Consider the following 21,539-nt stretch of genomic DNA (forward strand, 5'->3'; position numbering starts at 1 on the left):
CTCTAGCATCTTCTTGAAGTCATTTTTAAGGTCTCTTTCTTCTATTTCTTCTGCATCGGGATGTTCAGGTCTTGCTGATGTAGAACTACTAGGTTCAGGTGTTGCCATATAGGTCTTTATGTTGCTGACTGTATTTTTGCACTGGCGTCTGCTCATCTCTTTCTCCACTCGGTGCAGGTGGCGTCTGTGTCTGAGGGGGCCGCTCTTGGTCCACTTGACACTCTTGGTCCAATCGGTGCTGGTGGGCTCTGTGTCTCAGGGTTGACTTTGAGCACAGATTCTGGAATTGTCCCTCTCTTTGGAAGGTGTTAGAGGTGACACAGAAGCCGGTTGCCTCTGAGTTGCTGCCCTGAGGCCAGATGGTTAAGAGCCTTTGAATGTTGGTCTGATGTGTCGTTCTCACAGGCACCTTGAAAGCAGGTTGGGAGCTCAGGGGTCTTAGGCATGCTCTTTGGCAACTACAGATCTAGGCAAGAGCCAGAGCAGAGCTGGTGGGAAGTTGAAATTGAGTGGTGAGGACCAAGAACCTTTATTAGCATGGCATGTTCAGCTCCAGCTCCCTCTGCATCTGGCGGGCTACTCCAGACTCCGCCCTTCTCCTTCATGGTATCACTTTTTAACTTTTCCCACATGTACAGTTCCCCACTAATAATTTAATCTTTGATGTCTGGGATCCCAAAAGAGGATGCTGAATGGGGGTGGGGAGAAGGAGGCCTCAATCCTTTAAAGTTCTTGGAAATTACCAGCTGGAATGGTGGGGTGTAGTAGCTACTTTACGCTGCTGTGACTAAAATGCCTGTTACAGACAAGGACACACAGAGCCTAGCGGTTTCCCATGGTGGGGAATGCATGGCAGAGATGCCCTGTGACGGCAGAAGCTTGTGGTGGAGGCATTTTACAACAGACAGGAGAACCCCAGACCATAACCTTCAAGACGTTCCTGTCGTAACCCACCTCCGCAGCGAAGCCCCAAACCCTAAATGTTCCACAACCTCCCTAAACAGCACCACCCAAGTGTCTAAACACAAGAGCCTATGAAAGGAATTTTACATTCAACTCATCACAGGGGCTTGCAGCAATTTGAGACACAACAATGACCATCCATCTCTGTGAACTTCTGTGATCACAGTCTTGGTTAGAGATTTGAGTACAGGTTACAGACATTCTGGAAGACAGAGTCCTTTGTGGCTACTTACCAGGAATACATTCATACCTGCAGGGTGTGTGTGGCGGGGGAGACGAGCAGCTGCTAATATGGAAAGCAACTGCATTTCACTTTTGAGCCTCCCTGGAAGTTGCATACCTTCAAGAGACTTCACAGTTCCAACCACCCAGATTCTCCTGCATTTTTCCAAGTTGGAAACAGCTTCCTGCTCACCATCTGAACCTCTTGCCCCCAGGCCTCCTGGCTCACTACTGTTTGAGGGGCTATTTCTGTCTTCAGATGGCTTTGAGTTACTGTCCCTTCCATTTCAACCTGAAGGATTGATTCCCTTGAGTATTTCTTTGGGAGAAGCTTTCCTAATGACAAATTCTGGTCTGGGTTATTGTGGAGCGACAGTCTTTTCAGATCAAGAGTTCTTGGCTTTTGTTGTTGTTCATTTCACCGTCCCGTCGCCTGCTGGCTTACATGGCTTCTGGTGAGGGTGAGGTAGGAAATCTAATGGAGTAACTCTTGCATGTGATGGATTACTTTTCTCTTGCAGATTCAGGATTCTTTAGCTTGTGAATGTTTAACTGTGTCTCCAGGAGGGTCTTTTTGCATGTTCTAGGATCGGTTAAGCTTCTTAGATATAGAGATTACATTTTTCATCAGTTTTGGAAAATTTCAGCTGTTATTTTTTTCACATAATTTTTTCCCTCGTGAACAAAAATTCCTGAAAAGAAACTGTCTTGACTGTGAAGGAAAACGCTCCTGGAAAGAGCCTGTGTCTTTAGAGACTGATGGGCTAACTGGAAATTCAGTACTGTGGAGAGATTGAAATTTTGTAGGCTCAGAGGATAATTACTTTATCGTGAGCTAGTTTTAACCTTCTGGAACAGTCATTCCTTGCCCCACTCTGTATCTGAACTAACACTTCCTGATAATAAATAAAAACCTCTTAGAAGCTACTAACTTAGAATTAACATCTTGTAATAATAAATGAAAACCTCTTGAGGTTTTTCTTAGCACAGCACTAGCTGCCACCGATCGGAGAACTAAGAAAGTCGTCTGACGCCATCTTGGTCCTGTAAGATAGCCTCCCCGTCTCATTGGACCCATCCATCTGGTGCACCCACCAATGTCTTTTAAAGTTGCCTTGACTTACGACTTTCTTTGTTCTGTAAAACTATAAAAACTCTGTGAAACTACTTCCACACTGGAACTCGGAATTTGGGGTAACCTAAATCTGTGTTCCTGGGCCATGGTCACTCAAAATGGCTCCAGAATAAACTATCTGTTCTTCTCTTTAAGATGAGAACTGCAACTTTTATATCGACACTCTGCATCTCCTCTTCTCCCCTTGGGACTTCAATTATGCAGTTGTTTGTAGTTGATGGTCCCTGAAAGTCTCTAGTGTTTGTTTGGTTTTCATTACCCTGTTTGCTTTCCCAGACTGGATAATCTCAACTCCTTTTATGGACGTTTTATTCCATCTCCTCAGATCTCCTGCTGAGTTCCTGTAGTGAATTTTTTGATTCAGTTTTCATACTTTGCAACTTCAAGATTTCCGCGGTTTTGTAATTTCTACTATTTGCTGACATCATTCCTTGGGGAAGCGTCACTTTCACACTTTATCAGATATGGCTTCCTCTGTGGGATGGAGGCAGTTTGTGGCAGGACCTAATACATAGTCCAGGTGGACCTGTAGCTTGTTAAGTAGAAAAGCCCGGCTTGGAATCTGTGGCAATTCTGCTCTGGCCTCCCAAGTGCTGGGACTGGAGGTGTGAGCCGCCAAGCCTGCTCTTACATCTCTGAGCATACTAACAACTGTTGACGTCTTTATCTGGGGTACCCAAGGCCTGGGCTTCCTCAGCAAGCTTTTGTAGCTGCTTTCTTACTCCCTGTGTATGGCCTGGGCTTCCTTCTGGTTTTGCATGTTTTGTACATTTGTGTTGGAACTGAACAGTTTGGAGAGTCTAATTTGACAGCTCTGGAAATTAGATCCTTCCCCTCTTCAGGGGTTTCGTTTGTTGAGGTTTCTTTAGTGACTCTCTGACTTGAGTTTGAGATATTTCTGTTCTTTGCAATGCATGGCAGTGAAGTCTTTCTTTGGCTAACGTGGTGGTCAGTTAATTACTGGATGGAAGATGTCTGGAATCAGTTAATCTCCCAGTTGTGGGACTCTCTATGTGTATTGGGGACATGCTCGGCACACTTAGCTAGGCACTTAATAAGGGTGCTAGTCCTCAGTTCCTGCTTGTGAAGAGTCTCAAGGTCAGTCAGGGGGGAGTGCTCAGTGGCCTCATCAGGCCTTTCCTGAGCACTGGACTTTCCTGGTTCCTTGGAATGTGTGACCTTCTAGGTTCTCAGGGATATGTTGGAAGTTCTCTAAGTTTCCTGTGTACCTCCTGCCTCTGAGCTTTTCATTCTAGTTTTTTTGGCCTCGACTTTGAACCAGCCCTTGGGCAACTGCCTTCATCATTACCTGTAGTTGTTTTCAAATCACGTCAAATAAAGACAGCTTTCCAAGAGGGATCTTCCAGGGGGTTACCAGAGAGGGGAGATAGAGAAAACTTTCTGGAAATGAGGTTTTGAGAAGGCTCCAGTTCTTTGTCCCATGTTATCTATCCAGTGCAGAGGCTTTGAGACTATAGTTTCACTATTAATGGAGAGAAAGTTTGGGTGTGAGGCAATTAAACATTTACTGCTTTCCCTGTTTTCTTGGCAAAATAACTTCACATTTTCTGTTGCAAGCCTTTGGTTAGTTTCCAGAGTACCAAAAACCATGCCCAGACATTTCTTCCTTTTTTTTTTTAATTTTATGAAACAGAATCTCACTATGCAGTCCTGGCCAGCCTGGAGCTTGCTATGTAGACCAGGCTGAGCTTCCACTGCCTTGGCCTCCTCAGTGACAGGTCCAAAGGAAACACAATTCCCCAAACTCCAAAAGGCAGTCCAAATATCCAGAAATGAGTTCAACCTGGACTATAGGAGGATTTCTGGAGCTAGATTAAAGGCAGCATTCCTCGGGAGTTTGTAAATCTGGTTCTCCTCTACCAAAAGAGTCATCTCCCTTACCTCTGGCAGGAGGAACATTTGGCTACCTGTGGCGCCTATCAGCATATCAAAGCCCATGCTGGCCTCTAGGCTCCCTCAGTGTCACAAGTACCTGTTGCACATTTCAAAGCCCAGGCTTACATTCTGTCCTCCTCACCTCCTCCCCCACCCTAAACTCCATCTAGCTCATGGGCTTCAGTACCTGGAACTCCTCCTCCTCCTCCTCCTCCTCCTCCTCCTCCTCCTCCTCCTCCTCTTCCTCCTCCTCCATATAACCCTGCTATTCTCACTATGCTCCCCCTCTATCCTCTCTCTCCCTCTCCCTCTCCCTCTCTCTCCCTCTCTCTCTCCCCTCCTGCTTCTCTCACTATATTTTCCCTATTCTCTATCCCCTGTTATTCCCCCTTCTCTCACAGACAGCCATGTCCATTCGGCTGACCACGCTCAGTCTCCTTTCTCTCTCTGCTCTGAACTCTTCCAGATGCCTCTGGCCGTTCTCTCTCTCGTGTCTACAACCAAAGCCTTCCACTTAACCACACCTCGGAACAGTCATGTCATCAGTTTGCATATACCAAGCGCTGGCTCTGTCCAGACATTTCTGTCAGTTTTCTTGTTGCTTTGATGGAGAGAATTCTCAGGGACTCTCACTCTCCTCCCAAGCCCCGCTGTTTAAAATGCTGAGGTCCTGGCATCTCACGTTAGCTATGAAGAGACACGGTGCAAATGCTACTAGAGATGGCCAGACCAACATTTATTTTATTTTAGTTTCTACCATGGGGATCTCACAAGGAGAATTTTCTGGAATGGTTTTCTCCTTTCACCTTTACATGGGTCTAGGGACGGAACTCAGGTCACCAGGAGGGGAAGAGTTGCTCTGTTGATTTGGGAGGGCATGTGTTCAATGCTCCTTCCTGGGTTATACAGCTGCAGCGCTCACACTCACATACGGGAAGCAGCTGGACGTGGCCCCGCTTGCATTAGCTCAGAGACCGAGGCCAGCCGATAGGGGTGGGTGCTAGGGGTGTTAGGGTTTCTCGTTCCCACTTTCTTCTTAGGTGTTTTCCAAGAAAGCAAAGGCCACAAGGCTGAGCGCAGGACTTGGCTACTGGATACAGTTCAGGCCCTGAGTCAGAGGTGCTATTTGAAATCTGACCTAGAATAGTGGCATGGGAGACAGGAAAGGGGAGCGGGAAGCATGGAGGGAGGGAGGCAGCTGGGCAGCATTGCCCCGTGGGACTTGTCCCTGAGCTGGTTGGGCCAGCAACTATCTTTGCAGCCCAGCGGCCTGCATAGCTCTAGAAGTTGTGCCCAGAAGCCTAGTCCAGAGTCTGCCTTCAGCCTGCTACTGACTCTGTGAGCACTTAACATCCTGCAGCAAAACTCCGGCTGCTTACAAGGCTGGGATGGATGTCCCCCTCTGCAGGAGATGGAAAGTAAAGCCCTCAAGGGGTCTAAAAGGCTAGTGTGAATGAGCAGATTCTCCTCTGGGCTGGGCTGGCTGCAGGGCTTTTCCTGAGACCCGAAGGACATGAAGCCAGATTGGGGGAGCTCTCTTTAGGTAGAGAGACTTCAAGCAAAGACCCAGTGCTGGGACTGCTCAGCGCCTAGCAGGAAAGAGAGGGGGGGCTCACTGGTGGCCCCATTGGTGCCCAAGGATGGAGGCAGCTTCTAGAAAGCATCTATATACAGAGCAGAGATCATGGCCCTGGCTGGAGCCAGTGAGCAGTGAGTTTGTGGGGACTGGCATGTGTGTTATTTGAGGGTGAAGAATTCACAGCCGGGGCACCTGGCAGCCAGGCATGCCTGAAGCCTGTGTGCATTGCAGGAGACAGCTATCCCGTGGGTGGGGATCCCAAGCTTGAGTCAGCAGATGTGGCTCGGGAGCATGTCTCTGCCCAGGTCAGGCCTAGGGGCCTGTGCCACACCTAGGGAGGGGTGGAGGGAGGCTCTGAAAGAGCCGTTGTCCTGCCGTGGCAGAACCCTTCCCATGTCCCATCATGTCCACGAAACTTCTGAGGCATTTTTCCTCCCCAAGGGGACACTGCCACCACTAAAGGGAGTTCTTGCCTGGCTGTCTTCCTGCCCGGCCCTCCTGGGGCAGCCCTGGCTTGGCAGCTGCCACTCTGCTTGGGGGTGACTGGCTTTGACCCATTCTCATTGCACAAACCAGTGGATCCCCAAGTCACACCGACTTCGTGGACTGGAGGCTGGGAAAAGAGCCTCTTGCTGCCCTGGGCTGGGTTGTTCACTACTGTCTTGTCCTATGGAATGGAGTGAGCCTTAGGGCCTCCAGCTGGGCTTGGGGAAGGAGCTGGACTCAAGTTGCCCACAGTGACTCCTGGCTGGGCAGGCGTCCTTTCCAATCCTCTTCCTAGGAGCCTAAGCTCCTGTTAGTGGAACCGGCCTGGCTAGCTCTAGGGACAGCCCTGTAGCTGCTCCTAAGGGTTCCGCACACAAGGGAATGGGGTATGTTTATTCATGTGCATGCTCTATCTACCTGCTTAAAAAACCCAAGCAGCGCTGGCCTCCTAAGTCCCCCTCCAGGAACACTGTGACATCCTGGCCCCCACAGTCCCCCTCCAGGAACACTGTGACGTCCTGGCCCCCACAGTCCCCCTCCAGTGACACTGTGACATCCTGGCCCCCACAGTCCCCCTCCAGCAACCCTGTGACATCCTGGCCCCCACAGTCCCCCTCCAGCAACCCTGTGACATCCTGGCCCCCACAGTCCCCCTCCAGGAACACTGTGACATCCTGGCTCCCACAGTCCTCCTCCAAGGAACACTGTGACATCCTGGCCCCCACGGTCCCCCTCCAGGAACACTGTGACGTCCTGGCCCCCACAGTCCCCCTCCAGGAACACTGTGACATCCTGGCCCCCACAGTCCTCCTCCAGGAACACTGTGACGTCCTGGCCCCCACAGCCCCCCTCCAGGAACACTGTGACGTCCTGGCCCTCTCTCCCCTGGAACTCCCGTCGGAAGTGAGAAACCTGGATCCTGTGACAAGCATGGTCCATAGCTAGTTACAGAACACAAGGCGGGGTAAGGGGAAGGAGGCCTCTGAATCAAAGGTCAGTCTTTGTGTGGAGTGGTATGGATCCTTCAGGGTCCATAAGGTCAAGTTCATCTCAGAAGAGCATCTGTCTGTCTCTGCCTGTCCTCTGTCAAGAGACTGTGGGATTTTCCAAGCTGCCTTAGGGCACCTTTATCTGAAAAGGGGCAGAAAGTCCTTGTCCTAATGTCCACTCAGGCTGGGTTGTCTTCATGGTTTCACTCGGCATTCTCATCCATTGAGCTGTGGTAGATCCAGTGGTCTAGCCATCTTCTCTTGGGGATTGGTACTGCTGATGAGCCATGCTACATTTCTAATCAATTTGTGAAATGTATGTGCTCAGCTTAAGGCATTGTGCAATTTCTGCTAACATAGAATAGCTTTGCTATTTTAAGTGAGTTATGTTTTCTTTGCACTTGCTGTGACTTGATAAGCGTGGAGAGCTAGAACCCACACAGACAGAAGTCTTAGGTGACTTGGTGACTTTCAAGCCTGGTAACCAGTGCCAACCACCAGCAGCTTGAGCAATGCCGGAGTGGTTTGTCTTTGGCCTCTAGGCCTGGGGCCTAAGTGCTGTGTTCACAGTTCGCGCTCTGTGGCGGCGGCGTTATTTGTTTGAAATGAGGGTGAAGTCATCTGCTCTGTTTGCATTCTAGCCTTGTGGATTCTATTTATTCTCCCTCACTGTCTGTCTGACAGTGAGACATTAACTTGTTCCAAAACCCAGAATGTGTTTTGGATCAGCTCTCTGGATATTTTGGTGTGTGGGGGACCCGGCAGAGGCTGAGTAAGATGTCTCCACTCTCCCTTCTGCTTAGTTCCTAGGCTCCACAGTAGTTTTGAAAGTCTTTTCCTGACACTGAGTTACAGTAAACTCCAGAATCTACTACCCCAAAGCAGGGACAGTGGCCTGGAGGCCAGGAGGAAGCACACCGGAGAGGAGCCTTGACAACCTGAGCCGTTCAGATTTCCTTTGGCTGGCAGTGTGGGCCTTTACTGCTGTGTAGCCCAGACCCTGATGAGAAAAAAAGTCACTAAGCTGCCTCAAACCCAGAGCTCTAGAGCCTACTACAACTGAGCTGGTAGACCTGGGGCTCCCCAGCACCTCACCCCCAACACTCACACACTTGTCAAGTGGAAAAGTGTGGGCCACATTCTGGTAACATCTGTGGCAAAGTTCAGACGGGCGCCAGTGTGGTCTCTGGCCCCAGACCCCTATCCTTGAATACAGAGCTCCTTGCAACCACCACCCAGAAGAGGCTTGTTAGAGGAGGGAGGGGGGCGGAGAGAGAGGGGAAGACAAAGAGGGGTGCGGCAGGGAAGCAGGCAGCCGGAGGGGGCGGAGAGTGAGCTCAGCCCGGAGCAGGTCACTGCAGTCAGAACTCTGGGACGCTGGAGAACAGTCCTGCAGCACTCCAGCAGAAAAGCTTCTTGCTTCCTGGTCTCAGGTGCCCTCTGCCACTTTCTGGGCCCCGGCACTGAGGCGGAAGACAGGAGGAGCTGGGACCTCTCTGTAGGCCAGAGGCACTAACCTTGGGCACACCTAGGATTGTGGGGCTCCGGGACCAGTCCTACAGCGGCCAGCCCAGCAGCCTGCCCTGGCTGCTCCCACCAGGTGAGTGTGGTGTTCACATTGAAAGAGGGCCTGGCGCTCCTGGAGCAGGAGTTGGTAACACTCCGGAGATTACCCCGGGGGCTGGCCATGACCTGAGCTTTGCTGATCTGGTCATGCGCACAGCTAGTGCGTGAAGTGTGGGGCGGTCGGGAGGTGTGCGGCTCTTGCACGCTGCACTCAGCAGACAGAGCTCTAAGTCTGCTGAGGTTCTTTCTGTGCCTTGGGCCGTGATTCTGGGGACTGTAAGTCTGCAAGTTACGCGGAGATTCTTGTAGACGGGCAGTGAAACTAACCACGTACCCCATGACCTGGTGCCCTTCTCTTCCCTGGATGGAATCTGGGAAACTCTCGAAGGAACATTTTGGGGACCCAGGAATGCGTTTGCAGGCTCTCACCAATGTGGGAGTTCATTCTTTTCTCTTCTGGGGCTGGATGGGCAGGAGCCTTCCTGGGACTAAAGGTGCCAACATTTCTCTCCCTCTACTGTAGGTGATGGAAAACGTGAGTTTTTCCCTGGACAGAGCTCTTTGGGCCTTCCTCCTGGCCATGCTAGGCTCCACCACAGGCCAGCCGCTGGGGGGAGAATCCATCTGTACCGCCCGGCCCCTGGCTAGATACAGCATCACTTTCACTGGCAAGTGGAGCCAGACAGCATTCCCCAAGCAGTATCCTCTGTTCCGGCCCCCTGCACAGTGGTCCTCCCTGCTGGGTAAGGGCATCTTTCCTTCTCTGTCCTATCCGGGAGGCTACAGGGCAGTACCTGCTGGTTTCACAGCACACAGCACGGGTCATTCTCAACTAAGAAACTTCCAACACAAAAGACATTGCTAAATACCCACTGTACTAATGGCTGGTGGAGGGCACAGTGGTCACAGGAAGGCTGGTGGGACACCAATCACCCAGCCAGGTGTGTCCTAACAATATAAGTATAAAGGATATTACTGTCTCTCTGTATTAGGAGTGGGTGCGGCTCCTGGCCATTCAGCCTGGGAGCTGATATTTGGGGTGGGGGGAAAATGGTATGCACTGGGGGCAGCCACATGAGATTGAAGTCGATAGCCCCCCCCCCCCCCATCCCAGCTAGCTACTCATGCAGTCAGGCCTCTGCACAGGGGCAGCGCACAGCTCTGACTACAGCATGTGGAGAAAGAACGAGTACGTCAGCAATGGGCTGAGGGACTTTGCTGAGCGCGGCGAGGCCTGGGCACTGATGAAAGAGATCGAAGCCGCGGGAGAGAAACTCCAGAGTGTACACGCGGTATTCTCAGCTCCTGCTGTCCCCAGCGGAACCGGGCAGACTTCTGCAGAGCTGGAGGTGCACCCTAGACACTCGCTGGTAAGTCACGGCTAGCCGAGGAGAGGGTATGTCCTGAGGCTGCAGCTGCTGAGCCTTCTGGTCCCCTCCAGGTGTCCTTCGTGGTGCGCATCGTCCCCAGCCCTGACTGGTTTGTGGGCATTGACAGTCTGGACCTGTGTGAGGGAGGCCGCTGGAAGGAGCAGGTGGTCCTCGATCTTTACCCTCACGATGCAGGGACAGACAGCGGCTTCACCTTCTCCTCCCCCAACTTTGCCACCATCCCACAGGACACAGTGACTGAGGTGAGTAGTTCCCAGCCTTTCCCCTGCTGCATGGGCTGCACAGTCACACCCCCCCCCCCCCCACTGCACGCAGGCAGCTCTGGACTCCGTGGGACAAAGAGGGTGGCTGGCCCGGTTGTGAGGATTTGTAAAGACAGGGCAAGGGTTCTGGCCTGCCCCAGGTGGACCTCTGGGCACCCCCGGCTTTGGCCCCTCCTTAGAGAGTAATCCTGTCTCTGGTGCCTGCTGGTTAAGAGTGAAATGCTGTTCTGCCTGGGATCTGGAAGGACTGTAGAGAGAAGAGACAGATATGGGGGCCTGGCAGGTTCTTCCTTTCCAGCGAGGAGGCATATGTAGTCCTGCCTGGTGTGTAAGAGGAGCTGGAGAGACAAATGTCTCAGCTGACAAATGTCTCCAGCATTGCCTCTGGGAGACAGAAGGAGTGGCCAGTCTTCCTCAGTCTTGGAGAGAGGTCCTGTGGGCACCTCCAGCTATGCTGGGCTTGAGAGCCACTCAGATGGGACCCAAGTTGGGAGTCTTTGCTGGCACTGTCCTGCTTGATGCTGGGCACGGATTCCGGAGGCCAAACACACACTGGAAAGCGGGCTTCCCAGACCACCCCCTGCCAGCTCTCCTCTTCCATCATCCAGATAACATCCTCCTCGCCCAGTCACCCGGCAAACTCATTCTACTACCCGCGCCTGAAGTCCTTGCCTCCCATTGCCAAAGTGACCTTCGTGCGACTCCGGCAGAGTCCCAGGGCCTTTGCCCCACCTTCCCTGGACCTGGCCAGCAGGGGCAATGAAATTCTCGACAGCCTCTCAGGTAATTTCCATGTTTCCCACCTTGTGCTAACCCCAGGTGGACAGGCTGGGAAAGTGTCCTTTTTCATGTCACCGCTGGCTGAATCAGGGAGAGAAGCCCCAGTGAATGTGTGCCCTGGAACCTGTGGGGTATATGTCATCCAAGGTCATACTAGGTTCTAAAGCCCAGTACAAGGCACATGTGAGTTCCTTTTGTCCCAGGTTAGCCCTTGCCTTTAGCACAGTCTCTTGAGTCTACAGACTCTCCCTGGCCTCCAAGGTCGCCTGAGCAATTTCAAAGGGGAATTCTTGTTGCTCTTTAGGAGATGGTATTAATTTTCAAAGGTTTAGGATTTGGTGGATTCAAATAATGTGGACAAAACTGACAATATCTACTGTTGAAGCACCCTGAACAATGGAAAAAGACTCCAGATATAGTTAGGAGGCAGTATGCATCAGAAATGCACCCGGTGACCTGCCTGTCACAGCTGATGGAGACAGAAGTGGAAATCCACTGAGTTAGGTTTCAGCTGTGCCTCCACTGGCCAAGACGGTAGAGGGTATTGGAGGAAGCAGGACACTCCCATGGGGGCTTGGGCCCGATCTGGCTGTGGCCAGTGCAGAGTTCCCAATTCACCAGGGCCAGTCTAGAGTTCTCATCTTTCCATGAACAATTTGAGAGTCTGCTAATAGGTACCTTGGGCATTCATCCCTCAGGGGTATCAGCTGGAGCTGAGAGAGCTGTGCCTTGAGGGTGAGAATCATAGTTCCCTCACTGCACAGCAGCCTCCAGCCAGTCAGATGCCCAGCAGCCACTTGCATTAGGGTGCAGAGAAGGACTGGACCATTTGAGGCTGTGGTTCCCCAGTCCTTAACACTGGAAGGGTCGAGTGTGCCTCTCATCTGTTAGTAGGCCCCAGGATGGGCAAGAACCCCTTCAGAAAGCCACAACTTACTTCCTTAAGGAGCAGGAATCAGCCAAGACCTGCCAAGCTTCGGAGCCATTTCTACCTTTGGCAGGAACTAAAGGAGGCTAGGCTCAGCAGCCAGGTCATTTTCCTGGCCACTTAGGACGGTCTCTGCCCTGATGCATTGGCCAGGCCAACGTCTGGCAGGAGGGTGAGCTTGCGGATGGGCTGTGTAGCACAGGCACTTGAGCTGTGTATCTCCCACCCCCAATCTTGACGGACAGTCCTGTGAACCCTGGACAGTGGCATCACCTGGACAGACATGGTACAGTCTTGTGGGAAGAGCCAGTTGCAGGCAGGCCACTGGAGAGGTCCTTTCGCCTCACCGTTGGGGCACTTAGCCATCTAATCAGGTGTGGGACGGTGGCATGCTGGGAGTTCAGGGGACACTGCCAAAGAAGGACAGGCAAGGACAGCGGGTGGAGGGTGACGTGGAGAGGAAAGGGTGGGAGTGGATGCAGCCCTCTGCTCTGGCTGGGGACCACCTCTCTGGTGACGGGGAACTTTAGGGAATTCTACCCACAGTTACCACTGGATGGCATAGGAGCCAGCCGAGCACTTCCCCACCCGGTGTATCCGAGCAGCACATGGTACATTGTCCCAAGGAGTTCCGCGTCCCGAAAAGCCATTGCCTGTAGCTGGGGCTGCTCACATCTGCCCACCTGATGTGGTCTACCTAATTCCCTCATGTCCTCAAGACTGCCCGTCTGTCAGTGGAGTAAGGGCAGAATACCCGGCAGGGCCTACATGAGTCTCTCTTGCTACTTTTGGCTCCCCAGCAGCAGACAGCAGACCTTGCCCGAGGTGAGTGTATCCAGGAAGCTCCCACCAGGTGCATGCCTGCACCTGCTTCACTCTTGATCACACACGGGTCATCCCAGGTCTGCTCCTCACAGGGCTCTGCAGGGTCCAAGAGCCCCGTTTGGGAGGCTCTCTCTGCAGACCAGGGCTGCTGCAAGCCTCCAGTCAAGCTGAGCCTTGGCTGCTGCTTCACTGTCGGGAAGTTGGGGAAGACTCAGGCTTCCAGCCCCACCTGGAAGATGAGGGCTCAGGTATCTCATCCAGGCTGGCTGCAGGAGAATGAGCGCTCCCTCTCAGGCAAGGTTCTGGGCGAAAAGTGGGTCTGTTCGTCTTTCCAAAGGGTCTTTGTAGGCCCTGTTACGCCCTTTCTTCCGTGGAGAGGGCTGTTTCAGGAGTGGCCTACTGCATCTACTAGAATATTCCAGACACTGTATCTGACATCCCCAACCTCCTTCTGTTCCTTTCTGAATTCTTCCAGCATCTGACTTGTTTCTGGGAGTCCCACACACTGAGTGCAGCAGCACCAGGACTCATAAAAAATGGGGTCCTGCCCTGGGAGCTGCCAGCCTGGCTGCTGCCGCCAGTGCCACACTGTCCTCTTGTGACTCCAGTGGCGGTGGCTGGGCTCCTGGGCTCCTGTCGGTGATTGTCCTCTGGGGGCTGGCTGGCTAGTTTAGCATGTGCTGGATATAGGGACATTTGCATTTTGCTCAAGGAAATGGAAATTACCAGGTTATTTCGCCATAACTCCAAACGGGTTATTTTTAAATCTGTGACTATGGGTAGAAGCAGAGGAGATATAATAAAAAGGAACACTGTTGAAAATGTTTGAACCTCCTGGAGGCGGCTGGGGAGGTAAGCTCCCATAACCCAAAGGATTTTCTGGCATTCGTAGGACTTCAGAAATGTCAGTTATGAAGGTCACTGTGGCTGGAGAGCCACCTCCCCTCAGAGAGGTCCTCACTGTTGTATGCCTCTTCCATAGCTGGGGGGATCCTAGGACTCAGGCTGCCGCAGTTACCCAAGGTTTCCTGAAGTTCATGTCTAGGAAGGAACAACTCCAGCCAGTCATTTGGTGCTTGGTTGAGTCTATAGCAGTGATGCCCATCATGCATCTTGCTCTACGCTCCTGAGAAAAAAAGCCTTTCTTTCAGACTTTGGAGCAGAGTTGTCTCCTGGGCTGGGTGCACACGTGGGGATGATCACTTCTGCTTTGTCCAAGTGTCTCCTTACAGAGTACTCACTGGGTCTCCCCTGTGCTTTGTCCAGCTCCAGAGACACCCCTGGACTGCGAGGTTTCCCTGTGGTCATCCTGGGGACTGTGTGGAGGACCATGTGGAAAGTTGGGAGCCAAGAGCAGAACTCGTTATGTCCGTGTTCAGCCTGCTAACAATGGGACCCCCTGCCCCGAGCTTGAAGAAGAGGCTGAGTGCGCCCCCGATAACTGTGTCTAAACCCAGATTCCAGTAGCCATCCCTTAGGGTCCCCTCAAGCCTTGGACTCAGATCTGGGCTGCAAAGCATTCCTGGGAGGCACAGGCAGACAGGGATAGGAACTTGGGCAGTTGTGCACCATTTCCCACCATGGCTGGACTGATGAATGCTCTGGACACAGAGGTCCTCAGTGGCAGGTAAGAGACAGGCTGCTTCTCCCACCGCGTGATCCCTGAGGCTCGTGGTCTGCTCTACACAACGTCCTGTGTAACTTATTACTGTGGTGGGAGGCTGCCTTTGATGCAGAGAGCAAGCATGTTGGGAACAGGTAGAGGATGCTGTAAGCCTGTGAACCCCACAACCACACCGTTGTCAGATACCTCACATCTGCTGCCAATGCACCTGCTCCTGGAGGCCAACGATGCAGCTTCACATTGCTCTTGGCTTCAAACAGGGGTGACCACAGGAGAAATAGATGAAGAGGGACAGTTTCAGAAACCTGGCCCTCTGGTGTCACTGATCCTTTTGCATTTGAATAAAGGCTGTGTTCCTGAAAAATGCCAGAGCGGGTGCTCCTGCCTTTCCTGGACACCCTGTGGCAGAGGTGCTCATGGGTATGTACAAATAGAGGTCACACGTTCACAAGTACCTGCAGCAATGTCATGGCTGCAGATTGGGTGTTGAGCCGGGGATGAGGAGGCAGGCTCATGGAACCTGTGCCGAGGACTCAACGGTCAGACAAAGCACCAGGAAAACAGCGCTAACTCATTCCAGACTCTACCACACATAGACGGCGTGACATAGCGAGATGTTCAGAGCAGCACCCGGAGATCTGTCACAGCTACAGGGGCCCTTGCTCTGTTCCTTCCTTCAGAGAAACAACTCGGCTGGCCATGAACAGGCACTTCTTTGGAACCTGAGCGCAGGCACCCTACCCTCATACATGCCCCTGTGTCTGCTTTCTGTCGTTGTGACAAAGTATCCAAGACAACCAATTTATAGAGGGAGGACTGTTTAGTTTCAGTTTGGAGCACTTCAGTGCATGATCTTGCAGATCTACTGTTTAGGACCCCAGATGGGGTAGCACATCATGGCAAGGAGGGCACAGCAGAGCGAAGCCACTGGCCTTGTTCCTGGCATGAAAGGAAAGGAGTGATAATAAGGTCTTGTCACCTCCGTCACGGATGCTTCCCAATGACTTAGGGACTCCCAAGAGGCCCTGTTTCTCAAAGGTCCCACCGTTTCATATGCCACACTAGGGAACCAGCCTCAACACATGAGCTTTGTAGACATCCCAGACGCAACTGAAATGGCCTTGAGGTCTCACGTTGACCTGCCAGGCCCTTTTCTGTGTGTCAGGACTGCTTCTTCCCCCTCCCACTGAATTCTGAAGTCACTCTAACATCTGACGCCAGGCTGGGGGCACTCCAGGGATATCTTCCCAGCCTTGTTCCACCAGCTTGGCTATGAAGACCATGTCCTTCTTGCTTCAAGAGGACCCTGGTGGACTACTCTTCTGACTGGTGGAGAGCTTTACCCCTGAGGTTTCCAGAGTCAGTGCCAGGCCCACTTCCTACCACTAGGTATCCTATTCTCATGGAAAGTTCTTGAACATGAACCAAGATCACAGGGTCACAAGTCTGGAGAGCGGCATGGAGATCTGAGAAACCTTCATTAAAAGTTTTCCTTAAGCAGTTAAGAGGCTGAGACAGGAGGATTGCCATGAGTTTGAGGATAGCCTGGGCTACATAGTGGGTTAGAGTGAGATCTTGTCTCAAATTAAAAAAAAAAGAACAAAGAAAGAAAGGAAAGGAGAAAGAAAGAAAGAGAGAAAGAAAGAAAGAAAGAAAGAAAGAAAAAGAGAGAGAAAGAAAGAAAAAGAGAGAGAAAGAAAGAAAAGGAGGAAGGAAGAAAGACAGACAAAGGTTTTCTCTAAAGTTCCTTGGAAGGCAACACCAGAGGAATTTTGGAGCAAGGAACATAAGACAGCCTGGAGGCTGTACTGGATATGTCCCCAGGAACATGTGGTCACCAGCCAAGACACACACAGAACACCAGCCTTAGGCCCTGGCATTGACAAGCCGTGAGAACAGACCCAGGAGACACCAGGGTTGGAGTGATCAGTCCCAGGATATCAGTAGGGTGTATCACACCAGGAGCCCAGAGCCCCAAAGAAGACCAGGGAGGTGTCAGTAGGGCATATTTGAACTCCAGCAGATGGACTTGATGATGACAGGTACGAGACCAGACTCACAAGATCATGAGCTGCTATGGAGTCTCCAACATCCATGAGAACACCGAGTCTGGTGGAGGCTCTGCCAGATGCCCGCCACATCTGTCTCCTTTCCCTCACAGAACCTGTCGCTGGATGGGGCCCCAGGAGAGTTCTGAACAGAGATCAGTGAGAGGTGGGAAGGCAGGAGTGGGAAGAGAGAGGCCCTCAGATTCACCTCTGTGGAAGTGGTTCAAGGGACACCTACTGACCTGTCTATTGACAAGGTAACATAAATACAGATCAATATTTGGCCTGCCTTCCAGAGGTATCTGAGTAATTGACCCCATTCCAGTTAGCCCATGGAAGGGAAGAGCTCAACGAGGAGGGAAGCCACACTGAAGGTCCTGTAGAGGGTCTGTGACCCTGTCATGCCCTGAACAGTGCAGGGTAGTTGAAGGCACGTGGGCCAAATCATGTGACCTGGTACCTGTGCCGATGTCTGCTCAGTCCACTGGCCATACGACACTGGGTGTTTAGCGGCTGCAGACGGCTGCACACAAGGTAAAAGAATCGTGCATGACGGCCCTGCTGTGTTCTGTAACAGCAGGTGATACACAGGCCGGGCAGGCTGCGGTACTGCAAGGGGGAACGTGGAGATGGTAGGAGGGGTGGGCACTGGAGACATGAGAAGAAAGGGTGTGGGATGGTGTGGTGGTATTGTGTTCCCCAAAATATTGTGCACCCTAATAAACTTATCTGGGGTCAGAGAACAGAACAGCCACTAGACACAGAGGCTAGAAAATGGTGGCACTCACGCCTTTAATCCTAGCATTCCAGAGGCAGAAATCTGTCTGGATCTCTGTGAGTTCAAGGCCACATTGGAAACTGCTGGGCACAGTGACACACGCCTTTAATCCCAGAAAGTGAGCCTTTAATCCCAGAAAGTGAGGGCAGAAAGCAGAAAGGTATATAAGGCTTGAAAACCAGGAACTAGGCTGGTTAAACTTTTAGGCTTTGGAACAGCACAGTTCAGCTGAGATCCATTTGGATGAGGACTCAGAAGCTTCCAGTCTGAGGAAACAGGATCAGCTGAGAAGTTGGCTAGGTGAGGTGGCTGTGGCTTGTTTTGTTTTTCTGATCATTCAGCCTTCACCCCAATACCTGGCTCAGATGTGATTTTATTAATAACGTTTAAGATTCACTTACAGGATGGCATCACTGAAATGCCGCCCCGGGCTCCCAGCATCCTCCACTCACACTGGACAGCCAGTTTCTTCTATCTGATGGACACTCTCTGAGAAACTACCCTTTCCAGAGTTTTCTCTATACTTCCCAAAGTAAGAAAGCCACAGAACTGAAGCAGGGATGGTGTCTTAGTTCAGGTTTCCGTTGCTGTGACAGAACACTATGACCTAGGGCAATTTGGGGCAGAAACGGTTTGTTTTAGCTCACAATTCTCAGTCACATTTCATCACCGAGTAAGTCAGTGAAGGAAATCGAGCAGGGCAGGAACCTGGTGCCGGAACTGAAGCAGAAGTCATGGAGGGCACTGCTTACTGGCTTGCTCCCTAGGGCTTGCTCAGCCTGCTTTATTCCGTAACCCAGGACCACCTGCCCAGAGGTGGCCCCACCCACAGTGAGCTGGGCCCTCCTGTGTCCGTTATCAATGGAGAAAATGCTCCACAGTCTTGCCTACAGACGATCTGATGGAGGCGTTTTTCTCAACTGATGTTCCTCTTCTCAAATAACTCCAGTTTGTGTCAAATTGAGAAAAAGAAAAGAAGCAAAAATAAATGAACAAATAAAAGGCCAGGACATTGTGATTGTGTGTGTGTGTGCCCTAACGCAGGTGTGGGAGTTGGTTCTCTGCTTCCACCTTCAAGTGGGTTCCAGAGATTTAATTCAAACACGCACGGCAAGTGCTGTTACCCTCTGAGCCACCTCACCACCCCTTATTAACAAAGCAAACAGATAAAATGTCCAACCCCTAAATAATGATAACAACTGAGATAACCGAGCCATGCTTAAATGACTGAAGACTTAGTTCAGTGGTAGAATATTTTCCCAACATATGCAAGGTCATGGGTTCCATTCCTAGCACCAACAAGAAACCCACAATAAATGAGGTGTACTTGGGATGCAAAATATCACTTGAATAACTTTACTACACACACACACACACACACACACACACACACACACACACTTTCTAAGGGAATTAGTAAAGATTTAAAGAGAATGGCAAAGGAATATTAGCAGTTAGCCATCTGTCACGGCTCTCTAGAAACTATTATAGGTCTATGGAAGAATAAAATAAATAATTATATGAATACCTATGATGGCTAATCTTGATTGTCAACTTGACTACACGTGGAATTAGCTAAAACCCAAGCAGCTGGACACACTTGTGAGGATTTTTCCTTGATTGGATTGTTTGAGGTGAGACGACCCACCCTAAATCCAGATCTTTCGAGGTGGGAAGAACCACCGGCAATCTGGGCCAAATCTTCTGGTGTCAGCCAATAAAAAGGTTGTGGAAGCAGGAAGCTTTCGCTGGTGGCCTGCTTGCCCTCACCCTCACTGGCAAGTTCATCGATCTCGCTGCGGAGGCATCCTTTGCTTGTATTAGAGCCTGCGTCTTCGGGACTCGAACACAGACCAAAGACCAGCTGAGACCTCCAGCCTCCTGGACCGAACAACCGGACTCTTGGGCTTTCCCTGAGGAGACAGCCATTAGACTAGCCAGACCACAACCTATAGCCCACTCTAATAAATCCCCTTTTAATAGATTCATTCTATCAGCTCTGTCCCTCTGGAGAACCCTGAATAATATAATATCTTTAAGAATGTTTTTTAAAGATAAAAGACATAAATATCTAATCAAAGAAATTAAGAAAAACTATTCTTAGATTTTTAATGTATACAAGAGAGTGAAATGAACTCATTATTCTTATTTCTGGGTGATTTTAGAAAACTGGCTTTTTCCTCTGAAGAAGTTTATAGCAATGACACTTGAGAAAGCAAACACCTTCATCGATACTCCCTTCAAGTTTGATTTACTACTAGTAGCAAGTGTGTGTGGATGGGGAGGCGCACACACGGCATGGTGACGTGTGTGGAGGTCAGGTGACCATTTCTGGAAGCTGATTTTCTTCCGTGAAACCCGGGGATTGAACTCAAATCCTGTGTCCTGCGTGCTGAGCGCTTTCAGCAACTGAATCATCCCCTTGGCTCCACTGACATTTTTATATTAAAGAATTAATGTTATTATATCACAAGGACAGGAGTCAGAGAGAAGGAGCTGCTACTGGTCAAGAGAGGCAATGTGACTTTCAGAAACAGTAGTGATGGGGACAATAGGAAGGAGGGCTGCCAAGAGAGGCCTGGCACACTTCCTTCTAAAAGCCATACAAACAAAATCAAGAGCTGTTTCTCTAGGGCACCTACAGCAGAGTTCACTAAGGGACTGTCACTGACTGTCTTATGAGTAAAATCCAGGCTCTTTCTGGGCATGGCGGCACCCAGGAGGCAGAGGCAGGCAGACCTCTATGAATTTGAGTCCAGCCTGGTCTACAGAGTGAGTTCCAGGACAGGTAGGCAGGGCTATGTAGAGAGAATCCTGTCTCAACAAAACAAAACAAAAAACCAACAAAACAAACGAAAAACAAATAAAAAAACAACAACTCTAAAACAAAACAAAACAAAAAAAATTGAAAATCCAGGCTCTTCCCACTTCTCAGTGCAGAGAGATGGGACTATCAGCCCGGGGGATTAGAAGGGTCCCAGGATGCTGCCAAGCTAGGGAGTTTCTCAAACACTCTAGTCCCAGAAACAATGGCTCCTTCCTCTCTCCACACTTCCACGTCCTCTTCCCACACCCCACATCAGTCTCCCTTTCCCTCTGCTCATCCCCCCTCCACCTCCTGCCACGCAGTGGGGGCAACCAAAAAACTTCAGGCTGGCCACTAAGGCCAGCTCTGGGCTCCACCTTAGGATCCTTGTAAAGCAGGGTACCCAGGCTTCCCCCAGCCGACTGATCTGACAATAACTGTCACTCTATCAGCACACCTCAACATCCTTAAAAGCCAGCAGGCTGCAAGGACCTCTGACATCATCATCTCTGCAAAGGCCCCGAGGTCCAAATATCTTTTTCTCTGGCTCACTGGGGTTCGCAGCAATTATCTGCCCGAGTGTAGGTACTATATGTCACTTCTTACACAAATCAACTTGACAGAATTACTCAGTGAAATACAAACGCCTAATAAGCAGTCCCTTGGAACTGGTCCATTTCAAAGAAAGGGCCACCAGGAGTGGTTAAGGTTATAGAGATGGAAATGCAGACACATGTATGTTTTAGCTTTCTATTTTCAGCTGCTTTTTATTTCCATGCTGGAGAGCAAGAGGAGACATTCCAAGGGACATGCTGATAGCAGGTGGGTAAGATGGATTCTTCTACTGCAGGCTGAGATACAACGTCGTTTTATGGCATCACACTAATCTCTCAAAGTCTGTATTATTCAGCAGTGGGCATAACACTAAATGTTTCTTCCTGTGATAGTTTATCGAGTTACGAAAAACTGACATGAAAATTGCCTTGAGGGTGAATTATATAATTTATAATACAGGAAGCCTACTCTGACACCTTGGAATCCAAGCTTGATTTGTTTTCTGGGCTGTCAGATTTCCCCTCAAGCAGAAAATCTCTGATGTCACTTAGCTTGCTAATTGTGGTTGAATACGCAGAGTGTATGTGGGGAATTCTGACCTGTCCTGTAAAGCAGGCCACCAGCTGAGTCTACAAGCACTCAGCCTTCTGGAGCCTACTGTACCAGTGGGGAGGGAGTCCCACGAGGGAGGCATGCCTCACAGAA

General features: G+C 50.8%; 1 protein-coding gene across 2 annotated transcripts; it reads left to right on the forward strand.

The window, feature by feature from the left end:
- The first annotated feature begins 8,627 nt into the window (after positions 1–8,627).
- On the forward strand, positions 8,628–15,011 carry Spon2 (spondin 2). 2 transcript variants are annotated; one of them, XM_006972897.4, is made up of 6 exons: positions 8,628–8,870; positions 9,360–9,579; positions 9,983–10,206; positions 10,278–10,469; positions 11,099–11,273; positions 14,290–15,011. In XM_006972897.4, the coding sequence occupies exons 2-6, from the start codon at positions 9,363–9,365 to the stop codon at positions 14,472–14,474; spliced, it is 993 nt and encodes a 330-aa protein (XP_006972959.1). In that variant the 5' UTR covers positions 8,628–8,870; positions 9,360–9,362; the 3' UTR covers positions 14,475–15,011. The 2 variants fall into 2 exon arrangements, with proteins under 2 accessions (XP_006972959.1, XP_076401867.1); XM_076545752.1 differs by lacking the exon at positions 8,628–8,870 and adding an exon at positions 9,007–9,112 and having other exon boundaries at positions 14,290–14,624.
- Positions 15,012–21,539: the final 6,528 nt, after the last annotated feature.

This window comes from Peromyscus maniculatus, chromosome 10 (genome assembly GCF_049852395.1).
Source record: "Peromyscus maniculatus bairdii isolate BWxNUB_F1_BW_parent chromosome 10, HU_Pman_BW_mat_3.1, whole genome shotgun sequence".
NCBI classification, from domain to species: domain Eukaryota; kingdom Metazoa; phylum Chordata; class Mammalia; order Rodentia; family Cricetidae; genus Peromyscus; species Peromyscus maniculatus.